This window comes from Leptodactylus fuscus, chromosome 1 (assembly GCF_031893055.1).
Source record: "Leptodactylus fuscus isolate aLepFus1 chromosome 1, aLepFus1.hap2, whole genome shotgun sequence".
Lineage (NCBI taxonomy): Eukaryota > Metazoa > Chordata > Amphibia > Anura > Leptodactylidae > Leptodactylus > Leptodactylus fuscus.
The window spans coordinates 204,398,494-204,420,906 of NC_134265.1; the positions used below are offsets into that span (position 1 = coordinate 204,398,494).

Sequence of the window (22,413 nt, forward strand, 5' to 3'; positions counted from 1 at the left end):
ACTTCCTGAGTCTCCACCATCCGTTCGGGCCCAGGACACTGCCTACCCGCCCTTCCACAGGCCCTCCAGGGCAAGGAGACTGGTAAGTCGCCATTCCGTCAGCGGCTACGCACTTCTCCCCTCACAGCTCCGCAGTATCCTTCTCACACTTCACTGCCTCTGCAGGCCGACACACTCCCCGACGCTGCTGGGATAAAGGAATGCAAAGGATTACAATGCTTGGCATTCCTTACCCAGCTTCCCAGTTTTGAGTGGCAGGAGGTGTGAGGAGTAATGCAATGTATTACAATGCTACTACATTGCAATGCTTTGAGGAATGTTTTGCATTCCTCATCACACCTCCTGCTGCTCAACACTGGGAAGCTGTGTAAAGTAATGCAAAGGATTACAATGCTTTGCATTCCTTACACAGCTTTCCATTGTTCAGTAGCAGGAGTAATGCAATGTATTACAATGCAACTGCATTGCAATGCTTTGAGGAATGTTTTGCATTCCTTATCACACCCCCTGCTGCTCAACAGTGGGAAGCATTCTAATCCTTTGCCTTCCTTACACAGCTTCCCGCCATGCTGTTAAGGGGGGAAGTTGCCACGTTCCTAGGTCGCAAAGGGGCACGAGGCAGCTGCAAGGAGTGACCACTAGGGGAAGCGGGTAGGGAGAAAGGGGGCCAGCAGGCACCAGTAAGGAAAGGCGGTAAACACTTTAAGAGGGCCGCAAGGTTCGCACAGAGAATCCATGGACCCTTGCAGGTAGGAAGGCCCCCCTGCGGACACAACAAAAAGGAACAAGCCTGCGTTCCCAGCCAGGTGCGTCACGCACACAGTCAAGGTTCCGCAGACGAAGTCGCGGGTAAAAGCTAGTATGTATATATATATATATATATATATATATATATATATATATATATATATATATATATATATATATATATATTGCTAAATGATACACCACTAAAAAGGAAAAATAACTCAAAAATACATAATTGTGTATGAAACCTACCATTAAAGGGGCTCTATCAGCAAAATTATGCCAATAGAGCCCCACATATGCATGAATAGGCTATTCAGGCACCGCTAAAGTTTTATTAAACTACCCCTCCCCCCGTTTTAAAATAAAACCCTAAAAAAAGAATATGTTAATCTTATCTATCATGCACGATATTTAATAGATTTGGGTATAGCCATCAACATTAACCCCTTCCCGCCGATGGCACTTTTTGACTTCCTGACCAAGCTCGATTTTTCAAAACTGACATGTGTCACTTTATGTGGCAATAACTTTGGAACGCTTTAACTTACCAAAGTGATTTTAAGATTGTTTTTTTCGTAACACATTGTACTTCATGTTAGTGGTAAATTTTGGTTGATATGTTTTGTGTTTAATTATAAAAAAATTGGAAATTTGGTGGAAATTTTGAAAAATATGCATTTTATAAAGTTTGAAATGATGTACATTACATACAGATAGTCAGACCGCCAAAATTATATCATAAATCTCATGTCCCAGATCTCTGCTTTATGTCGGCATCAAACTTTAGGCGCCCTTTTAATTTTTACGGACATTATAAGATTTACAAGTGAAACAACAATATTCAAAATTTTCAAGAAATTTCCAAAACCCATTTTTTAAAGGGCCTAATCCAGTTATGAAGGGGTTTTGAAAGACCCTTGTATTAAAGCCCCCCATAAATCACCCCATTTTCAAAACTGCACTCCTTAAATAAGCCAAAACAACATATACCTAGTAATTTAACCCTATAAGTGCTTAACAGGAATTAATACAAAATGGAGGTGAAATTTTCAAATTTGAATTTATTTTACTAATATTTTCGTTTAGCCCTAGAATTTGCACATTCACAAGGGGTTAAAGGAGAAAACGCATCCCACAATTTGTTAGGCAAGTTCTCCCGACTACCATAGTACCCCACTTGTGGGTGTAAACGAATATATGGACGCACAGCGAGACGCAGGAGGGAAGGCGCGCCAAAGAGCTTTTAGAGGGCAGATCTGGCTGTGATCAGTTTCAGGAACCATGTCGCATTTATAAAGCCCTTGAGGAGTCAAAACAGTGGAAACCTCTAGAAAGTGACCCCATTTTGAAAATCGCACCCCTCAAAGTATTTATCAAGTGATGTAGTAGCATTAGTAACCCCGAAGTGAATGTGTAAGCTGTGCGGAGTAAATTGGGTACACCAAATCCCATTCTATTTTCCCACCAGCTCCTATGACGCGGACGGGGAAGAGGGGCATTCTGGGGGTCAGCGCTGGTGTATGCTCTCTCATAAGCTCTAAATATGGGGTGTCCCCTGAAAACGCTCGCACCGCTTACACATTTCCTTCTAGTCGCAGCCACTTATGTCCTAATGATTTGGCGACTTTTGGGGTTTTTGTCTTCACATTGTACAAGGTAGATTTTTATTTTTATTTTCTGGCAATGTGGCCATATGAGGGCTTGGTGTTTGCGGTATTAGATGTACTTTTCAATGCCACCATTTTGGGGCCTGTAACTTATTGACTACATTTTATTAACTCTTTCTGGGTGGGATGTAAAAGGAAACATCAATTCTGGCATTGCTTTTTAGCATTTTTTTTTCCCCGTGCAGCGTACAGCATAAGTAACATGTTACCTTTATTCTGCGGGTCGGTACGGTTACAGCGATACCTCATTTATATGATTTTTTAATGCGTTGCTATTTGTGCAGAATAGAATTCAATTCAGGGAAAAAAATCTATTGTTTTTGCATCGCCATCTTCTGAAAGGCATAACGTTTTTATTTTTCGCTAGACAGAGCTGGTTGAGGGCTTATTTTTTGCGGGAAGACCTCTTCTTTTTATTGGTACCATTTTGGTTTTCATCTGACCATTTGATTACTTTTTATTGAACATTTTGTAAGGGAAAGGTGGTGAATAATCATTATTTTGTGCGGTTTTCTACGTTTTTTTTTTTACGACATTCGCCGTTCGGGTTAAATAATGTTTTAATTTTATTGTTCAGGTTATTACGGACGCGGCGATACCAAATATGTAATGTTTTTTTCTATTTTTCTTTATTTTACATAATAAAACATTTTATATGGGGAAAAAGGGATTTTTGGGGCTTTATTTATTTATAATTTATTTTAAACTTATTTAAACTTTTTTATTTTGACTTTTTTTTCACTTTTTTTTTCTGTCCCCATGGGGGTTGAAGCAGTGATCGGCTGATCACTGCTTCACTAGATGTACGCTGCAATACACGTGTTACACGTGTATTGCAGAGTATAGGAAGCTGTCAGCCTGTGTGGACGCACAGGCTGACAGCTTCATTTACGGCAGGATCGGCCAGGCGCGAGGACGGGGTAAGTGAAGGGGCAGACCCGGGGTCACTGATCAGACCCCGGGCTGCCCCCTACGAACACCGGCACCCCCCGAAACCGGTGCGGGGGTGCCGATCGGCACCATATGAAATTGTAACCCCGGAGGTGCCGGTGGTCATGTTGATCACCGGCATCTCAGGGGTTAACACCCGCGATCGGACCCGGTTCCGACCGCGGGTGTTACGGGGCATTGTCAGCCGTGTATTACGGCTGACACCCGCTGTGCATGGTGCGTACACAGTTTCTGTGTGCGCACCATGCATCCGCAGTAATAGTACGGCGGTTTGCGGGAAGCCCTTCCCAGCAGCACCGTACTATTACGGCGAATGTCGGGAAGGGGTTAAAGAGTGTATTGTGCCACTGTGGGGCATAATATAGGCTGCAGGGGCCGCTGTTGAGAAGTGAGGAGTCAAAGATGTCTGTGTTGAAAACTTTACAGAGTCAAATCACAACTGGAAGAAGTGGTCAAGGCGGTCCAAAGGGAAGATGTGGGAAATGTGGGAAGATGTCCTCCTGTAAATATTGCTGCACAAAATACACAGTCCAGTCACATTAATGTGACCACCTGTCAAAATCCAGAATAACCACCTTACACAGAGTGGACCACTGCGAGACATGCAGGAAGAGAGGGCATGTTTGATGATGTTCACTGAGATGTTGAGCCATGCCGACTTCAGTGCTATGGCCAGCTGCTCTAGGTTACACGGTTGAGCATCCATGGCGCGAACAACCTGATCAAGGTGGTCCCACAGATTCTCGATTGGGTTAAAGTCTGGGGAATTTGCTGGCCAAGGGAGTACGGTAACTCATCCTGGTGCTCCTCGAACCACACACATACACTGCGAGCTTTATGACACGTCGCATTGTCCTGCTGGTAGATGCCATCATCCTGAGGAAAAACAATTTGCATGTAGGGGTGACCATGGTCCGCAAGGATAGATGCATACTTGTGTTGATCCATTGTGCCTTCCACAATGATGAGTGCACCCAGATGGCTAATGACACGTGCTTTCTGCGATTGGTTATTTAACGTTGACGTCAAAAGTAGGCAGTGATCACATTAATATGACTGGACTGTGTAGTACTGCATTGGATTCACTGTTACCACTAGCACCTGGACTCCAGCCCGACCCCATGCTGACGTGATAAACATGGGTTATGTCGGCATCAAACGTGGGAAGTTGGCCTGACCCACATAACGTCTGTGATGTCATTGAAGAGGCCCAAAGACAGCAGAAAGTTGGAGGACGGGGTAAGTGAAGGGGCAGACCCGGGGTCACTGATCAGTGACCCCGGACTGCCCCCTACGAACACCGGCACCCCCCGAAACCGGCGCGGGGGGTGCCGATCGGCACCATATGACGTTGTAACCCCGGAGGTGCCGGTGGTCATGTTGATCACCGGCATCTCAGGGGTTAACACCCGCGATCGGACCCGATTCCGACCGCGGGTGTTACAGGGCATTGTCAGCCGTGTATTACGGCTGTCACCCGCTGTGCATGGTGCGCACACAGTTTCTGTGTGCGCACCATGCATCCGCAGTAATAGTACGGCGGTTTGCGGGAAGCCCTTCCCTGCAGCGCCGTACTATTATGGCGAATGTCGGGAAGGGGTTAAAAAGGACCTTTCACCACTTTTGGGCACATGCAGTGTTATATACTGCCAGAAAGCCGACAGTGCGCTGATTTCAGCGCACTGTCGGCTTTCCCGATCTGTGCCCGGTGTAAAGAGCTTACGGTGCCGGTACCGTAGTGCTCTATGGTCAGAAGGGCGTTTCTGACCATTAGCCAGGAACGTCCTTCTGCCTCGCGGCGCCTATCGCGCTGTGCTGTGGAGCCGGGAGGAACGCCCCCTCCCTCTCCTGATAATACTCGTCTATGGACGAGCTGTGTGAGCTGTGAACTCAGCGCACTGTCGGCTTTCTGGCAGTATATAACACTGCATGTGCCCAAAACTGGTGAAAGGTCCTCTTTAAAAAGGAATATGAAGAAACTCTTCATTAGAATATGACTCTGCAATTCTCTGGACCCAAAGCCAAGTTCTCTTTCTAGTTATGATAGAGTTAAAATGAGTGCTTTATCACTTGGCTTTTAAAAGCCGCCTTCTTGCAGTTCTACAGCCCACGGGGTTGCAACATAAAAAGGATGTGTAGTAGTTTTTTTTTATGCCTAAGGGACAAGATTGCAAGATATTCTCAATCCTTGAAAATCCGTTAATAAACTTTGAAGGTTGAAAAAAGTGGGATTGTGTGGGTGTTTCTGAATGTTGAAGGACTTGATAAAATGAAAACATTTTTTTTTCTTATGAATTCTGATCACTAGCAATTTATTTCCAGTGTTTAAGAAAAAATAGTTAAATATATATCAATAGATCAAGTTTATAAAGAAAAAAAAATACGAAGTGGATGTACGCAAGTACAAGGTTATGCGAGAAAAATGCTTAGAAAAGCGTACCTTCAATTATAAACAACATTTTTCTAAATTAATGGTGTATTTATTATTTATTAATTTATTTTGCTTCCCTATATAGAGGCATCACATTACACTGGGCTCATAAAGTGCTGTGCTTCTGATCAGACGGGTGCCATATTTAATGTGCCCATCTACCGTAATAGTACGTCAGATGTTGGCAAGGAAAGCTTACAGCGCCTGTTAACTTGTTCCTCCCTGATCGCAGAGAACAGAATTGCACTGCCCTGGCCCTTTAATATATAATGTGTTACACTATGGCTCCACGTTTCTGTGATTCTCCGTGTGAGTTCTCTAGGAAACCAATGTTATCTCAGGAAATTAAGCCCTGGGGGCAGAGCTTCAATGTTGAAATGCCCCTAAAAGTCTCATTAATTAGACATATTAATGAGGCTTTTTCGGTGCTTAAAAATACCTTTTCAAGCATTACGTTAGTGTTTCTGAAGAATTACAAACATAGTAAGTTTTTCATAACTTTTTGTTGTAATAAAACCTAAAGTATGTACTTTATTTGTAGCTAAAGGAAAGTGCTTTTCCCGAGGAACCGAAATCAAAGTGGTGGATAGATAATCCAATCCAATGATAGAAAATATATTGCTTATTTTTACTCTCTGGTTGCTTTGTACTTTATTGAAGTAGCTGTCTACTGTGTGGGTGATGCAGCCATGTTCATTTACAAGATCGCACTGTGTGAACCATATTTTTACCTTGCTTAGTTTGTACAAAAGTTTGTATATTTTGTTCAGTCTTTGCTAAATTGTCCTTGTAATTTCTGCCTTAAATGCACTCTAAACATTTGTAAAGCAACAGCTATGAAATCAGTTTCATTTGTAATTTGTATGTATAGTGTATAATTCGTTATTATACATTTAATCTTTCCACCATTTTATAAGAGAAATGTTTGCCATGATTTTCCAATGTTTATTGGCAAAATGACTTTGGAGATCTAGTTGTTATAATATTTTAAATTTACATTGTTAATTATTCTCAGATGAACAATCTTCAACCACAATGTAAGATTGTTCTTCCATTTCCCAACAGAGGCTATTGCTCCCATACTATCAGACTCATTCTTGGAGTTGAGAGATTATAGATTAGGGCTAAGAGCTTAAATGAGGCAACCATTGTCCTCTTTTAAAATTAGTGGGTCAGAGTTCATTTCTGTCTGTGAAAAACATGGACCATACATGGCTGTGCATGACAGAAGTGTGAATAAGACCTTGGTTACAAATGGTATTACTGGTAAACAGTTAGAATGTAGTCATTTATAGCCTTTGCTACTGTTTGTCTACCAATTTAAAATTTAAAAAAAAATTCTCAATTTTCAAGGTTTTTCAATCAATATCTGTAAATGTACCGTATATTCTCGAGGGGGGGGGGATGCAGCAGCTACTGGAAAATTTAAAAAATTAAAATGGTCGGAGTTTTTGGGTGCAGTAGATGCTGGGAAAGGGGAGGGGGTGTTTTGGTTGTCTATCTGCCCCTTTGCTGAGCTTGAGGACTGTTTTTTTCCCCCACTTCGAATTCAGCCTGGCTGAATATAGGGTATCTACAGTGTTCCTATTAACTCCTTCCCGACGGAACAGGAGCACTGCAGATCCCCTATATTCAGTAGACAGGGCACTTTCAGATGCCTAATGTGTATGTGTCTCTCAGTCATTTTCTACTTTTATATGTATTCTAGGGAAAAGGAGGGATTTAGAACGTGTGTTTTTTTTTTTTGTTTTTTTTGTTTTTTTTTAAAAAGCTTTTTTTCCCACTATTTTATGGGAGATTCTATACATTGATATTGCAGCTGGTCATAGACTACCCCCCCCCCCTTTAAAAAGAAAATAAAAATAAAAAATTCTGTTGACACGAGTATAAGCCGAGGGGGGCTTTTCAGCACATAAACTGTGCTGAAAAATTCGGCTTATACTCGAGTATATACGGTACATGTTTCTTTTCTTTTGTTAATATATATTAAATACAAATTTAAAATGTTAATTTTTTTGTGTAGTGTTTTTCTTCCAGTAGTAAAGCTATGTTAGCCATGTACTTTTTCTTGAACTGTACTATAAATTCTTTAATATGTGTTTTTTTTTTTGTTTTGTTTTTTTTTTTGTTTTGTTTTTTTTGTTTGTTTAACTGAAGCATCTACCCTTCAAATGAACAGGAGAACACTACAAGCCTCATCCCTGCTGCACATAACACAGGCGGTTCATTGCCTGACCTGACAAACATCCACTTCCCATCCCCATTGCCAATTCCGTTAGATCCCGAGGAGTCTACCTTCCCAACTCTGACAAACTCCAACAGTACTGGCAATCTTGCAACAAACCTAACTCACCTGGGTATTAGCACTGCCAGCCCAGGTAAGCAGAGGCTTAGGTCGTTTATTTTACAGTATTTTCTTTATGCAGGTACATATAAGGAACCATTGTTACAATATACAGTATTATAGTTTACTGTATTTGTCATCCAAGTGAATTAAAAGTTTGCGATACATTTCCTCAAAGCACATGTACTGTGTATGTAATGGTTTACAACAGAAATACTTTAAAATGTGTAAATTCTTTGCAGTATTTGTAGAACAGATGTTCATATATATGGACATACAGTTCATGTGTTATACTTTTGAATGTCTGGAGAAAAAAAATCTAGGGAAATGTTATTGCCCAATGTATTCATTTGACAGGGCAAAAATGTGATGTGACTCCATGGCATCACTCCTGACATTTCATGAGTTGCATAGCAATGTTCGGTAATAAAACATCTCAATAATAATTCTGAAATATATTTTTTCTGTTCCTCTATTATTTTACCTGAATATGTATTAAAAAATAGCCAACTGGAAGTTACCTTTTTACTTGTCAAAGAGGTGAATACTTACAATCTGGTATTGCCAGCACTAGTAGACACATCTCCAACTGGTAATACCCAGTTGTCAATTTAATAATAAATTTCTAGGACTGCAAAGTTTTCCTGGGTGACTGATGCAAACAAACCACTCTTCAGATAAATGGCATGAGAATATCCTTATTAAAGGGAATCTACCACCTACCCCAAGCATATTCATCTGCCTCCACCTTGTTACAGAGCACATTACAATGATAAACAACATGCCTTTATATTATGTATATCACTTTTGTAGATCTGGAGAAAAGCAACTTTGAAATAATATGCAAATTGGTGCCACTGGGGGCGGGCTTTCAGATTTCGAAGCTCAGTTATTGCTTTCAGAACCACTTGTACTAAAAATCTGAAAACAAGTCGGACTTGGCTAATTTGACCACTGCTTCAGCTTTTATTTTTCTGGTTTGAAGGACTCCTACTCCTGAAAGGATGTATTATACCTTAATATTGTATAGTGAAACCACTCCAAAAAGACTACCTCTTTGAAGAAACCACCCCTTTACCCAGAACATATTTACTTTGACAGATTTTTAATTTTCTATATGAACCAACATCTTTTAGAAAACCATCCCCTAGAAAACTTCTTTCGGTTTTTTTTTGGTTTTTTTTGGAGTGGTTGTGTCAATAAGGTTTCATTGCATATTATGTACTTTTATATTGTCATCCAGGTATGCAGTCATTTTTTAATTAAATTGAATTAAAGGGGTTCTCTGCATGATAGAAGAATCCCTTGACTATAAATTGATGACAACGATGATAATAAATAATAAAATATAATAAAAAATTATGATAAAATTATACTTGCTGGAACTTTCAGCTATTGGCTGTAATTTGCGTGGAAACTGGTAGTAAGTAGAGATGAGCGAACAGTGTTCTATCGAACTCATGTTCGATCGGATATTAGGCTGTTCGGCATGTTCGAATCGAATCGAACACCGCGTGGTAAAGTGCGCCATTACTCGATTCCCCTCCCACCTTCCCTGGCGCCTTTTTTGCTCCAATAACAGCGCAGGGTAGGTGGGACAGGAACTACGACACCGGTGACGTTGAAAAAAGTAGGAAAAACCCATTGGCTGCCGAAAACATGTGACCTCTAATTTAAAAGAACAGCGCCGCCCAGGTTCGCGTCATTCTGAGCTTGCAATTCACCGGGGACGGAGGTTTCCGACGATTTAGCTAGGGCTTAGATTCTGGGTAGGCAGGGACAGGCTAGGATAGGAAGGAGAAGACAACCAACAGCTCTTATAAGAGCTAAATTCCATGGAGAAGCTTGTCAGTGTAACGTGGCACTGACGGGCTCAATCGCCGCAACCCAGCTTTCCCAGGATCCTGAATGGAATACACTGACAGTGTATTCCCGTATACCCTATATATACACCCCAAATCCCCGTTCCAACGGTGTGCCCCCCCCCCCCACCTTCACCCCAGAAATACCCTGCAAGTCCCCTAGCAATAGAATTGGGGCTATATACACCCACTATTTTTGCTACTGCCATATAGTGCCATTGTCTGACTGGGAATTCAAAGAATATATTGGGGTTACATATAACTTCAATTCCAGGGAGAAGCTTGTCAGTGTAACGTGGCACTGACGGGCTCAATCTCCGCAACCCAGCTTTCCCAGGATCCTGAATGGAATACACTGACAGTGTATTCCCGTATACCCTATATATACACCCCAAATCCCCGTTCCAACGGTGTGCCCCCCCCCCCACCTTCACCCCAGAAATACCCTGCAAGTCCCCTAGCAATAGAATTGGGGCTATATACACCCACTATTTTTGCTACTGCCATATAGTGCCGTTGTCTGACTGGGAATTCAAAGAATATATTGGGGTTACATATAACTTCAATTCCAGGGAGAAGCTTGTCAGTGTAACGTGGCACTGACGGGCTCAATCTCCGCAACCCAGCTTTCCCAGGATCCTGAATGGAATACACTGACAGTGTATTCCCGTATACCCTATATATACCCCAAATCCCCGTTCCAACGGTGTGCCCCCCCCACCTTCACCCCAGAAATACCCTGCAAGTCCCCTAGCAATAGAATTGGGGCTATATACACCCACTATTTTTGCTACTGCCATATAGTGCCATTGTCTGACTGGGAATGCAAAGAATATATTGGGGTTACAAATACCTTCAAGTCCTGCCACTGCCATATAGTGCCATTGTCTGACTGGGAATTCAAAGAATATATTGGGGTTACAAATACCTTCAAGTCCTGCCACTGCCATATAGTGCCATTGTCTGAATGGGAATGCAAAGAATATATTAGGGTTACAAATACACTCAAGTCCTGCCACTGACATATAGTGCCAGTTTCTGACTGGGAATACCTGGCCGACACCAGCTCTGCCCTCTCCGATCCCTCTGTGCTCTACAGCCTACACTTATTTTCTCATCTTTTTTTCTGCACTGCACATCTCTTGCCTACTTCCTTTGGGATCTCAGAAGTGGTGGTCTCAGTGCTGAGAAACACATCTGAGTCCCCCATGCAATATGCATTAAGAGAACCCTGGAGCCTACCATAGCATCAAGCCTGGCTAAATGCAGAGAAAGATTTTGGACCACTTCCAGAGATGGTAATTTCAGCGCTGCAGTTGGCAATGGATGGTGTAATGGGATTAGCTGAGGGATCGCTGTCTTGACCACTTTTTGGCACAAAATGAAAGTCCAATCCAGCCAAGTATGGTGCAAGGATATGATGCAAGGACACCTACATATCCGTCTGTGACACATTGGGGAGTTCACCCTCATCCGCCCTTTTGGCCTGCACCATAATGCGCCTCTTCCCAGCTAAGCTAAGCGCTGAATTTAGGGACCGCCTCATGTTTGGGGGAAAGTGCTGGTGTGGACGGCACAGTGAGGTGGCGCAGTAGACACTCTGCCCAAAAAGGGCAGAGTGTCCCCAGCCGGGACTCCAACATCTCCTGGGCCAGATTTTTGGAGATGAGGCCGTTGAAGCCTTGGGCATGTGGGTGGGTTGCGCTGTACTTTAGCATGAAATGAAAGGCCTGGGAGATGGGGAGTTGCTGGGAAGAGGCGCATGATGGCGCGGGCAAAAGGAGAAGTGGCAGGAAAAGGGGAGGATGAGGGAGAAGTCAACAAAGTGGCAGAGGCAGATGAAGTGATGTCCTGGCTCGTCCTCTGGAGTGCATCGCCAGCACTGTGAGCAGAGGCAGTGGCATGAATGGCGGGCGACGTTTGTCCTGCCGTTGCTGCCTGCCACTGATTCCAGTGCTTGGATTCCAAATGACGGTGCATTGAAGTGGTGGACAGGTTGCTCTTCTCAGGGCCCCTACTCGATTTCGAGAGGCAAATTGTGTAGACGACACTATATCTGTCCTCGGCGCATTCCTTGAAAAAACTCTACACCTTCGAGAAACGTGCCCTCGATGGGGGAGTTTTTCTGGGCTGGGTACAAAAGGGAACATCTTCGGACATTCCGGGTCTGGCCTGGCTTCGGCAAAGCAGCTGACCTCTGCCTCTGGACATGTCTCTGCCTCTAGCTACCCTTTTTGGTGCTGCACCTGCCTCAACATCCACACTACTTTCCCAGCTTGACATCCGCCTTGTCCAGGTGGGGTCGGTGTCCTCGTCGTCCACCACCTCCTCTTCCAACTCCTGTCTCGCCTCCTCCTCCTGCACAATGCGCATGTCAACTGGCTGCCCTGACAGCAACTGCGTCTCATCGTCGTCGATGAGGGTGGGTTGCTGGTCATCCGCCACCATATCGACCGGAGATGGAGGAGACTCTAGTGTTTGAGCATCTGGACACAGATACTCGTCTGTTAGGTCCGTGGAATCGCGAAATGGAGGGGCAGGTTGCGGTACAGTCAAAGGAAGGGAGAACAGCTCTGGGGAGCAGGGACAGTTGGGGTTATTGTTCTGGGAAGATTGGGAATTTTGGGTAGAAGGAGGACAAGACTGTTGGGTAAGAGGAGGTAGAGGCTGACTGGCTGGTGGACAATGTGCTTTAAGCGTTATCCGACAGCCATTGCAAGACCTGTTCCTGGTTCTCGGGCCTACTAATCTTTGTACCATTCAGCCTAGTTAATGTGGAACTTTTGTGCAAATCGCAGAACTTAGGGCCCGCCTGATGTTAAGGGACACACGCTGGTACAAGGCTCAACTCACCCTAAGTGCCAAAAACACTGCTGGTGCAAGGCTCTACTCATGCCAAGGGCCTCAATCTCTGCTGGTAGCTCAGCTTAAGGTCCTGTAACTTTGTTTGGAAGGGCTCATGTTAAGGGCTAGAAAAGTGAATTTTGGAAGGTCTTACCACATCACACACACACACACACACACACACACACAAACACTCAAAATGACAGTTAAGGGTGAGGGCTTTTGGATTTCCCATTGTCTATTCCATCCGTGGTTGTCATGGGGAACGTGATTTAAAGGGGTGGTTGTTACTGTTTGTTGAGCTTAAATTGGGGTTTGTGTCCATCCATTTGGGGAGTAAAGAAGGTTTCCAGGTATTTTCCCACTTTGATAGAGGTTTTTTGGAATGTGGAAAGTGTGTAGTTGTTAGGCTGTGATAGTGGGGTAATAGAGGGTCTTTGGTGTGTTAGATGCCCCCAGACATGCTCCCCCTGCTGTCCCAGTGTCATTCCAGAGGTGTTGGCATCATTTCCTGGGGTGTCATAGTGGACTTGGTGACCCTCCAGACACGGATTTGGGTTTCCCCCTTAACGAGTATATGTTCCCCATAGACTATAATGGGGTTCGAAACCCGTTCGAACACACGAACAGTGAGCGGCTGTTCGATTCGAATTTCGAACCTCGAACATTTTAGTGTTCGCTCATCTCTAGTAGTAAGTAGAGATGAGCAAACACAGTTCGAAACAGCCGTTTTGAATAGCACGCTCACATAGAAATGAATGGAAGCGGCCGGCACGTAGACTTTGCCAGCGGCCGGCCGCTTAACCCCCCACGTGCCAGCTACGTCCATTCATTTCTATGTGAGTGTGCTATTCAAAACGGCTGTTTCAAATAGTGTTCGCTCATCTGTAGTAGTAAGTGTTCTTTCCCTATAGTGTTATCACGAAGAAAATGAAGCATTTACAGAGTCCACGTTTAAATTTCTGTAATACTGGACAGGACATGTATTCTAGAGGGAGAGACATTCACTGCACCACTCTCCAATCTGGGCAAAATAGGATGGGAACCCTCAATTAAGTATACTCTAGTGGTGGTTTTGCAACAAATGCTTTTCTGATATGTGCCTCAGTTGCAGCTTCCCCAAAAAGATGGATGTGTTGAGTGGAGCTTAATGGTAGAGAGGTGGGCCTCCACAGCCTCACAGACTTAGGGTCAGTTCACACGTGAAAACCGCCTAGCTTATTTGTGCGAGGTAAAAAACCTCGAGGAGTTTTTTTGACGCTGTTTTTTGCATTCCACGCGGTTTTTGACGAGGTTTTTGACGCGGTTTTCGCTAGCGGTTTTCGCTAGGGTTTTTTTTTCCTATATGTGCTATAGAAACTGCAGGCGAAAACCGCGCGGTTTTTTGCAAAAAACCGCGCGGTTTTGTGTGCAAAAAACCGCGCGTTTTTTTACCGCGCGGTTTTCGCCTCCCATTCACTTCTATGCAATTCTTCAGGCGTTTTCCGCCTGAAGAAAGGTCATGTCGCTTCTTCAGGCGGAAAACGCTAGGAGGAAAAAAAAAGCTAGTGGTCTACATAGACCACCATGTTAAAGGAGAGGTTTTTGAAGCGAATTCCGCTGTCAAAAACCTCCCCTTTGCCCACGTGTGAACTAGCCCTTAATATTATTTGCATCAGTAACTGACACAAATTGTAGCTTTAGTTCTGTACCTGCTCCTAGCTCACATAGATATGGTTTGATCACACCAAGGATCAGAGATACACATAATTTATTAGCCATGTCGGGTTTTTCTGTCCGCTTGAGAAGTCGGACATCTTTACATGCGGACAGGGAAGGAAGGGCACGGAGTGCAAAAGAACGCACCCAATGCCCATTTAAATAAATGACAGGTGTCACGGACACAGCTAGTGTCCGCTCCTAATGTCTGTGCCAGATTTTGAGTGGACACTAGGAGCGGACACTACCTGTCGGACACAGACGGTAGTGTGAACGCTCCCTTAGTGGAAAGCCTTGGTGGAATGCTCTGCTTCAGTATTCCGCTAGGGAGAGGAAAATGAATTGGAATCTGAGGTGGATGTATGCCTCAAATTCCTCTTCATTTCATGTGAACTTAATCTTATAGCACATTCTACATATTTGCAGATGACATGAAACTCTGTAGCATTCAATCCCTTCAAGGGGACCTGATTGAGCTGGTAAAAGGAAAGGTGAGGTTAAATTTTACAAAGTGTAAGGTTATGCATTTTGGGTCAAAAATACACATGCTTGGTTTACTCTTAATAGACCACTATTGGGTCAATGTGCAATGGAGAAGGATGTGGGAGAAATTAATTAGTATGCCATGTCTCCAAAGGCCAGATATTTCCCGGCATTAGCAAAGGCATGACTTCCATAGGAGAAAGTATTATTTGACTCCTCTTTATAGTACTTCAGTGACTGAATCTTGAGTATGGTGCCCAGTTTTGGGCACCAGTCCATAGAAAGACAACAGAAATCAGATGGATCTATACTGCATTACAAGACACGACCCATTGATAGGTGTGGCACTGTTTTTGGAAGAAAGTAGGCATGTTTTTCTTATCATGGTAAATCCCTTTATGGATATGTAAAATATAGATTGTGATATCAAAAAGCAGTTACTTTTTAAAGGAATTCTGTCACCAGAACCCAGCCTCACAGATGTATAGGTAGGGTCACTTCATTTAAACAGTGTTTTCCCTTGTAAATTGGTGCTGTTATTGCCATTTTTGTAAATATTCAAATGAGTTCTTTGGAGCAACAATGGAATTGCTGCTTACCACTTTGGCGCAACTACAACATCTTCATTGCAGCAAAGAGCTAATTTGTATATTTACATACACAGCAATGTATATGCATCGGAGGCACCATTTCACAAAGGGGGAAAATACCATTTGATTCAGGTGACCCTAAACTAGGATCTGCTAGGCTGGGTTGATATGCTAAGGTGTAGTGACAGATATCTTCTAGGTGTTTGTGGGTATTCACTACTGTTCTATGTTTTGTGTTCCATTAAAACATTGCCATGTATTTAAATTTTAGGAATGACAACAACCCAAGGAACAGTCACTTGTTCAACGCAGCATCGACAACCTTCTGTCAGCCCTTTATCATTAAATTCAGACTCAAGAAGGCAACAGTCCCAACAGATGTCTCCAACTATATCTCCTCTTTCACCTATAACTCAGGTTTGAAGATTGTTTTATGAGTACCTTAAATTTGTGCTAAACTTAATAAACGCCTCCTAGTCAGATGCAAGTATTAGTTTGTGCAAACAGCTTGTTACCTCCGTAAGGATGCAGGCTAGGTTGGGTGTTCAAGCTTGACAATTTTATTTTTCATATTTTATATCTTCACCTTCCAAAATTCATAACTTTTTATTTTCCTGTCAACATAGCCATTTGAGGGCTTACTCTTTGCACAGGGAGTTCTATTTTAGATGGCACCATTTTGGGGTAAGTATGATTTTTTTTTTTTATTTACCTAATGTTTAAATGATTTCCTAGGTGACGTTGGCAGACCTATGTGAGGGCTTCTTTTTTTTTGTAGTTTTTGTTGTTACCATTATCTACTAGGTACAACTTTTTGAGCACTTTTTTTTTTGGGGGGGGGTGACAAAACATGTGCATGACATTTTGTTTTTGTTGGTTTTTTTTTTTTAATTATTTCTGGATAGACTGTACATATACACTCACAACAATACCTGGCATGTTTGGTTTTTGTTTACATTATTTGATTTTGAGGTGGGAAATGTTTTTTGAACTTTTTGTTTTGTTTATGCTTCTTTATTTATTTAGCAAATACATTTTCAAACTTTACATTTTATTTTTTTTACTGTTTCACAAGAGGGCTTTTAGCCTTGGATCTCTTGATACTCCTGGATACATATATAGCCAGTGTAAAGGTTGCGTATGTGTAATCATTGATTGGCCTCCTAGATGTCATGGAGCACTTTCTGACTCTTCCAATTGGTTCTGGTTCCCAACTGTATTATACTGGCACAGTTTATGTGCCCGATATGGCTGTGTGCAGTGCTACTTCGGTGCTAAGCATTAACTGCACAGTTACCGTATTTTTCGGACTATAAGATGCACTGGACTATAAGACGCACCTAGGTTTTAGAGGAGGAAAATAGGGAAAAAAAATTTTGAAGCAAAAAATGGTAAAATATTTAATATATGGGAGTTGTAGTTTTGCAACAGCTGCAAGGCCACATTGACAGGTGATCCTGCAGCTGTACGGGGATGCATAGAGTGTTTTTTTTTTGCGGGGCCAGAAGTACTTTTTAGTTTACCAATTTGGGGTCTATCTATTGCTTAGATCACCTTGTATTGAAAAAAAACCCGGTGGTTTATGACATACTTTTATATATATATTCTAGAGACAGGAGGTGATTTAGAACTTTTATTTATTTCATATTTTTATTATATATTTTTAAAGCTTTTTTTTTTTTTTTTTTTTTTTTTTTTACTATTTTATTCCCCCCCGGGGGCTTGAACCTGCGGTTCAACTGTATTGCCGTCTATGGGACATTCTGTATATTAGTACTACGGCTGGTCATAGGCCCATCCGCAATACTAATATATAGCAGTGACAGGCCTGGGAGCCTCATTAGGCTCCCGGCTGTCACCCGAACAGGTCGGCTCCTGCGATATCGCCGCGCAGGAGCCGGCCTGCAACTTCACAGGTACGGAGCCGGTGGGGACGCTCACGCTCATTATATGGCGTCCTAGCGAGCTGTTGAAATGCCGGAACAATCACTGGCACGGTCCGAGGAACAAATTCAGCGGCAGGCCAGCTTGACCGCTATTGGAGCAGGCGGATCATCAAGGCCAACTACATGCTCATTATATGGCGTCCCAGCAAGCTGTTGAGGTGCCGGAACAATCACAGGCACGGAGTGAGGAACAAGTTCAGCAGCAGGACAACTTGAGAGTTGCCAGAACAGGCAAACCATCGACAGCAGCAATTTGCTGAATATAGGCAGATTATTGACACCAACAACATGCAGACGAAGTTGGGGGCAGAGGCTAGTTCAGAATATAAAAGATTTTTATGCATTATTTTATTATTACTGTGGCTTAAAGATCTATAAACTGATTTGCAGTATTAAATGTGAAACACTTATTAATTGAATGTGTACATTTCATAAATATGTGAGCTGGTGACTTCCTTGTCTGACTTATACAGTGCAAATGACAGTTTGCTTCTACTTTTGACAAGGGTTTTTTTTTTTTCTATTTTCGCAGGCAGTAGCAATGGATGCTTTGTCTCTGGATCAGCAACTACCCCCTTACACTTTTTTTACACAATCGGCTTCACAGCAGCAATCCCAAGTGCCAAGTGGCCTGTCCCAAACCTCATTAATGCAGGGCTCTGGTTTACAAAGAGGTACACAGCTTCCTCCTCTTACTGTCACAATATCAACTACAGTTCCACAGTCTCCGCCAGGCATTCAGACTCCTTCATCACTGGCTATTGATATCAACTCGGTAAGTTTGTTAGCACATATTGTTCATTTTATACAATTTTATCATTCTGTGTTTGGTCACTATAAATGGTAGTGTTGCGTTTTGTTAAGGACTGTTTATTTACCTAGGGATTATCTTTTCTTTGACAGCCCTTTACTGTGGCGTTTATATTATGAAAGGACTTAGTATGTAACCACCCTGAAGATTTTCACTGAACATACAGAGTTTTTCTACCTGTTTGATAAATTTATAAATGTTCTCATAAAAATGTAAGACTATCCTTATTTCATTAATGATGAGTTGAGCTTTTGGCACTCTCACCAATCAGCTGATTTAAGCTGGTTTAGCGAGCCATCAATCTCCGTCAGTCACCTGGTTCCTCAATAGCAAAGTCCTATTCAAGTACACTGAATTGAGCTACAGTATCAGACATAGCCGCTACGCTTATGTGTGGTTTTGTGACTGATTCACAATGAAGAGACCAGAGCAATCTATCAAGCACCACTGCCCCTTCAATCAGTTAATCTTTTGAAGTGTCACAGACACCCCCCCCCCCCCCCAATTGATCTGATGTTGGTGACCTATCCTGTGTATCTTGTGTACATGTGTAAAAAAAAAAACAACCAAAACAAACAACTCTCACTATGGAAACCTTATGAAAGCAGGGGCATCACTGTTATACCCTAATAGAGTTATACTAGTGGGTTTAATAACTGCCTCTTAACTGCAGCCTAACCTCCACGCATGGCTACAAATTAATCACCTCCTAGTTCTTTGTTTCTTTAATCTCGTTCAATCAGTCAGTTTCACTGAAAACTTATCAGGCTCTTATATTCCTTGCGTCTTTCCTCCTCCTTCCTTTATTTTCCCTCCTAAACTGCTTAATTCACTACTCAAATATGTCCTCATTAAATACAACATGCAGCCCATAGAAGTCTATGGAAAAGTGAGGGGGGAAACACACATGCTCCTGCAACTATCAGTAAGGCTTAAGCAGTTTTCTTAGCAAGACCGAACAATACTGATGTGAATAAAGCACTTCTCCATATATTCTTAGACTTGATCTACAGCCTGTCTTCATTGGAGAGGGGTTTAAGCAGTATATTGAGTAGTTTAGAAGAAGGGAGCAGAAGAGGAGCCTGATACATGGAGGAAAAAGAAGTTTTCGCCAATAAGATATAATACTACATTTCTTATATTTGCTTGCACTGATTTATCGGGGGGAAAATGTAAACAATTAAAATATTATTATTTACCCATGCCTAAGATTATTAGATGTCATAGCTATTTTTCTCTTTTGCTTACTTTGTACTTACAGGCGTTTGATTTATACTTCCCTTAATGACAGTGTTTTCTACTGGTAGTAACAGATACAGTCCTATGAAAAAGTTTGGGCACCCCTATTAATCTTAATCATTTTTAGTTCTAAATATTTTGGTGTTTGCAACAGCCATTTCAGTTTGATATATCTAATAACTGATGGATACAGTAATATTTCAGGATTGAAATGAGGTTTATTGTACTAACAGAAAATGCGCAATATGCATTAAACCAAAATTTGACCGGTGCAAAAGTATGGGCACCCTTATCATTTTATTGATTTGAATACTCCTAACTACTTTTTACTGACTTACTGAAGCACAAAATTGGTTTTGTAACCTCAGTGAGCTTTGAACTTCATAGCCAGGTGTATCCAATCATGAGAAAAGGTATTTAAGGTGGCCAATTGCAAGTTGTTCTACTATTTGAATCTCCTCTGAAGAGTGGCATCATGGGCTACTCAAAACAACTCTCAAATGATCTGAAAACAAAGATTGTTCAACATAGTTGTTCAGCGGAAGGATACAAAAAGCTGTCTCAGAGATTTAACCTGTCAGTTTCCACTGTGAGGAACATAGTAAGGAAATGGAAGACCACAGAGACAGTTCTTGTTAAGCCCAGAAGTGGCAGGCCAAGAAAAATATCAGAAAGGCAGAGAAGAAGAATGGTGAGAACAGTCAAGGACAATCCACAGACCACCTCCAAAGAGCTGCAGCATCATCTTGCTGCAGATGGTGTCACTGTGCATCGGTCAACTATACAGCGCACTTTGCACAAATAGAAGCTGTATGGCAGAGTGATGAGAAAGAAGCCGTTTCTGCATGTACGCCACAAATAGAGTTGCCTGAGGTATGAAAAAGCACATTTGGACAAGGCAGCTTCATTTTGGAAACAAAAATTGAGTTGTTTGGTTATAAAAAAAGGCGTTATGCATGGCGTCCAAAAAGAAACAGCATTCCAAGAAAAACACATGCTACCCACTGTATAATTTGGTGGAGGTTTCATCATGCTTTGGGGCTGTGTGGCCAATGCCGGCATCGGGAATCTTGTTAAAGTTGAGGGTCGCATGGATTCCACTCAGTATCAGCAGATTCTTGAGAATAATGTTCAAGAATCAGTGACGAAGTTGAAGTTACGCCGGGGATGGATATTTCAGCAAGACAATGATCCAAAACACCGCTCCAAATCCTCAGGCATTCATGCAGAGGAACAATTACAATGTTCTGGAATGGCCATCCCAGTCCCCAGACCTGAATATCATTGAACATCTGTGGGATGATTTGAAGCGGGCTGTCCATGCTCGGCGACCATCAAACTTAACTGAACTTGAATTGTTTGTCCAAAATACCTTTATCCAGGATCCAGGAACTGATTAAAAGCTACAGGAAGCGACTAGAGGCTGTTATCTTTGCAAAAGGAGGATGTACTAAATATTAATGTCACTTTTCTGTTGAGGTGCCCATACTTTTGCACCGGTCAAATTTTGGTTTAATGCATATTGCGCATTTTCTGTTAGTACAATAAACCTCATTTCAATCCTGAAATATTACTGTGTCCATCAGTTGTTAGATATATCAAACTGAAATGGCTGTTGCAAATACCAAAATATTTAGAACTAAAAATGATTAAGATTAATAGGGGTGCCCAAACTTTTTCATAGGACTGTATAAATTTTAGGAGATTGATTGGGTAAAGAATATGCAAATAAGTACTTTAGCGGGAAAAGTAGAATGTGCTGTAATGCCACTTTTTAGAAGGTAGATCCTTTCTGGGGGGTTTTCTGAAACTTAGTAGGGTCGCCTGAGATTAAAGACACACTAGAATATCTCCTCCAAAAAAGAAGAGGTGCTCATCTGCAGACAGCTGTTTTATGGTTATTGCCTTTCATAAGGAAATTGCCTTTTCAGACCACCTTGCCACTAAGTTTCAAGGAAACCGGGCATCTATAGGCAGCTTCTTTCTAATAGGTGACACTAGAGCAGTTATTCCTTTCTGTGCCAAGGAGGACTTATGTGCATATACTTTTCCCAGAATCCATAGCAGAGCATGTATGATCTATAAGGCTTTTCACATTGCCAGGTGGCCAAAAAAGGCAGTCTCCTTAAGAGGACATAGTACCCCTTCTGATCCAGGTTTAATTGTTTGTAAAAATTTCACTTTTCCTATTTTCCCATTTTTAAAAATAATTTAATCATAGTTTTTAAACATTTGTTATACCTAATATCTCACTTTGTTAGAAATAGCTACAAGCATACGTTGGCCAACTTGCTTGTCTTACAAGTAGGGAAACTGTTGGGTGAGGTAAGGGAGCTCAATAGAAACTATGTGTTGGCAATCAATCCATGGAAGAAATGCTAGCTCAAGAAGGAGCATGTCCAAACCCACTGTTGAATGAGGACTTAAACCAGTTAACCACTCTCATAAGGATAGCAGCACTGTGGTAGTTTCTGAAATCTAGCAATCCCACTTCCTAGAGGTCTTAAGTTTATAGAAAGTAGCTGTATATCGACTTTATTGGCCTTGGTCAGAATTCTGAAAAAGGAGGGTGGTGGGAGATTAGGTACAACCTGCCCCATTTTCGGGCAAATCTTTGAAGATCACGAATTTGATCTTGAAGTTCAGAATGCTAAACCTATATTCTAGTTTCAGATTCAAAGCACAAGATATCATACTGTTTTCTGCTATACTTGTATTACAAATTCTGCTCACATTGTATGACTGCTGACCCCTATCTTCACAGTTTAATGGTATAGCCCATTGAGAAGTCCTGTGT

At 42.1% G+C, this 22,413-nt stretch overlaps 1 protein-coding gene across 3 annotated transcripts in view; it reads left to right on the plus strand.

The window, feature by feature from the left end:
* Positions 1 to 22,413, plus strand: part of CRTC1 (CREB regulated transcription coactivator 1) — a 130,743-nt gene that overhangs the window by 75,033 nt on the left and 33,297 nt on the right. For all 3 annotated transcript variants that reach the window (XM_075283281.1, XM_075283289.1, XM_075283297.1), the window contains 3 exons: positions 7,957 to 8,177; positions 15,892 to 16,037; positions 18,099 to 18,341. In XM_075283281.1, coding sequence (XP_075139382.1) covers positions 7,957 to 8,177; positions 15,892 to 16,037; positions 18,099 to 18,341 — 610 coding nt within the window. The remainder of the gene's footprint in view (positions 1 to 7,956; positions 8,178 to 15,891; positions 16,038 to 18,098; positions 18,342 to 22,413) is intronic.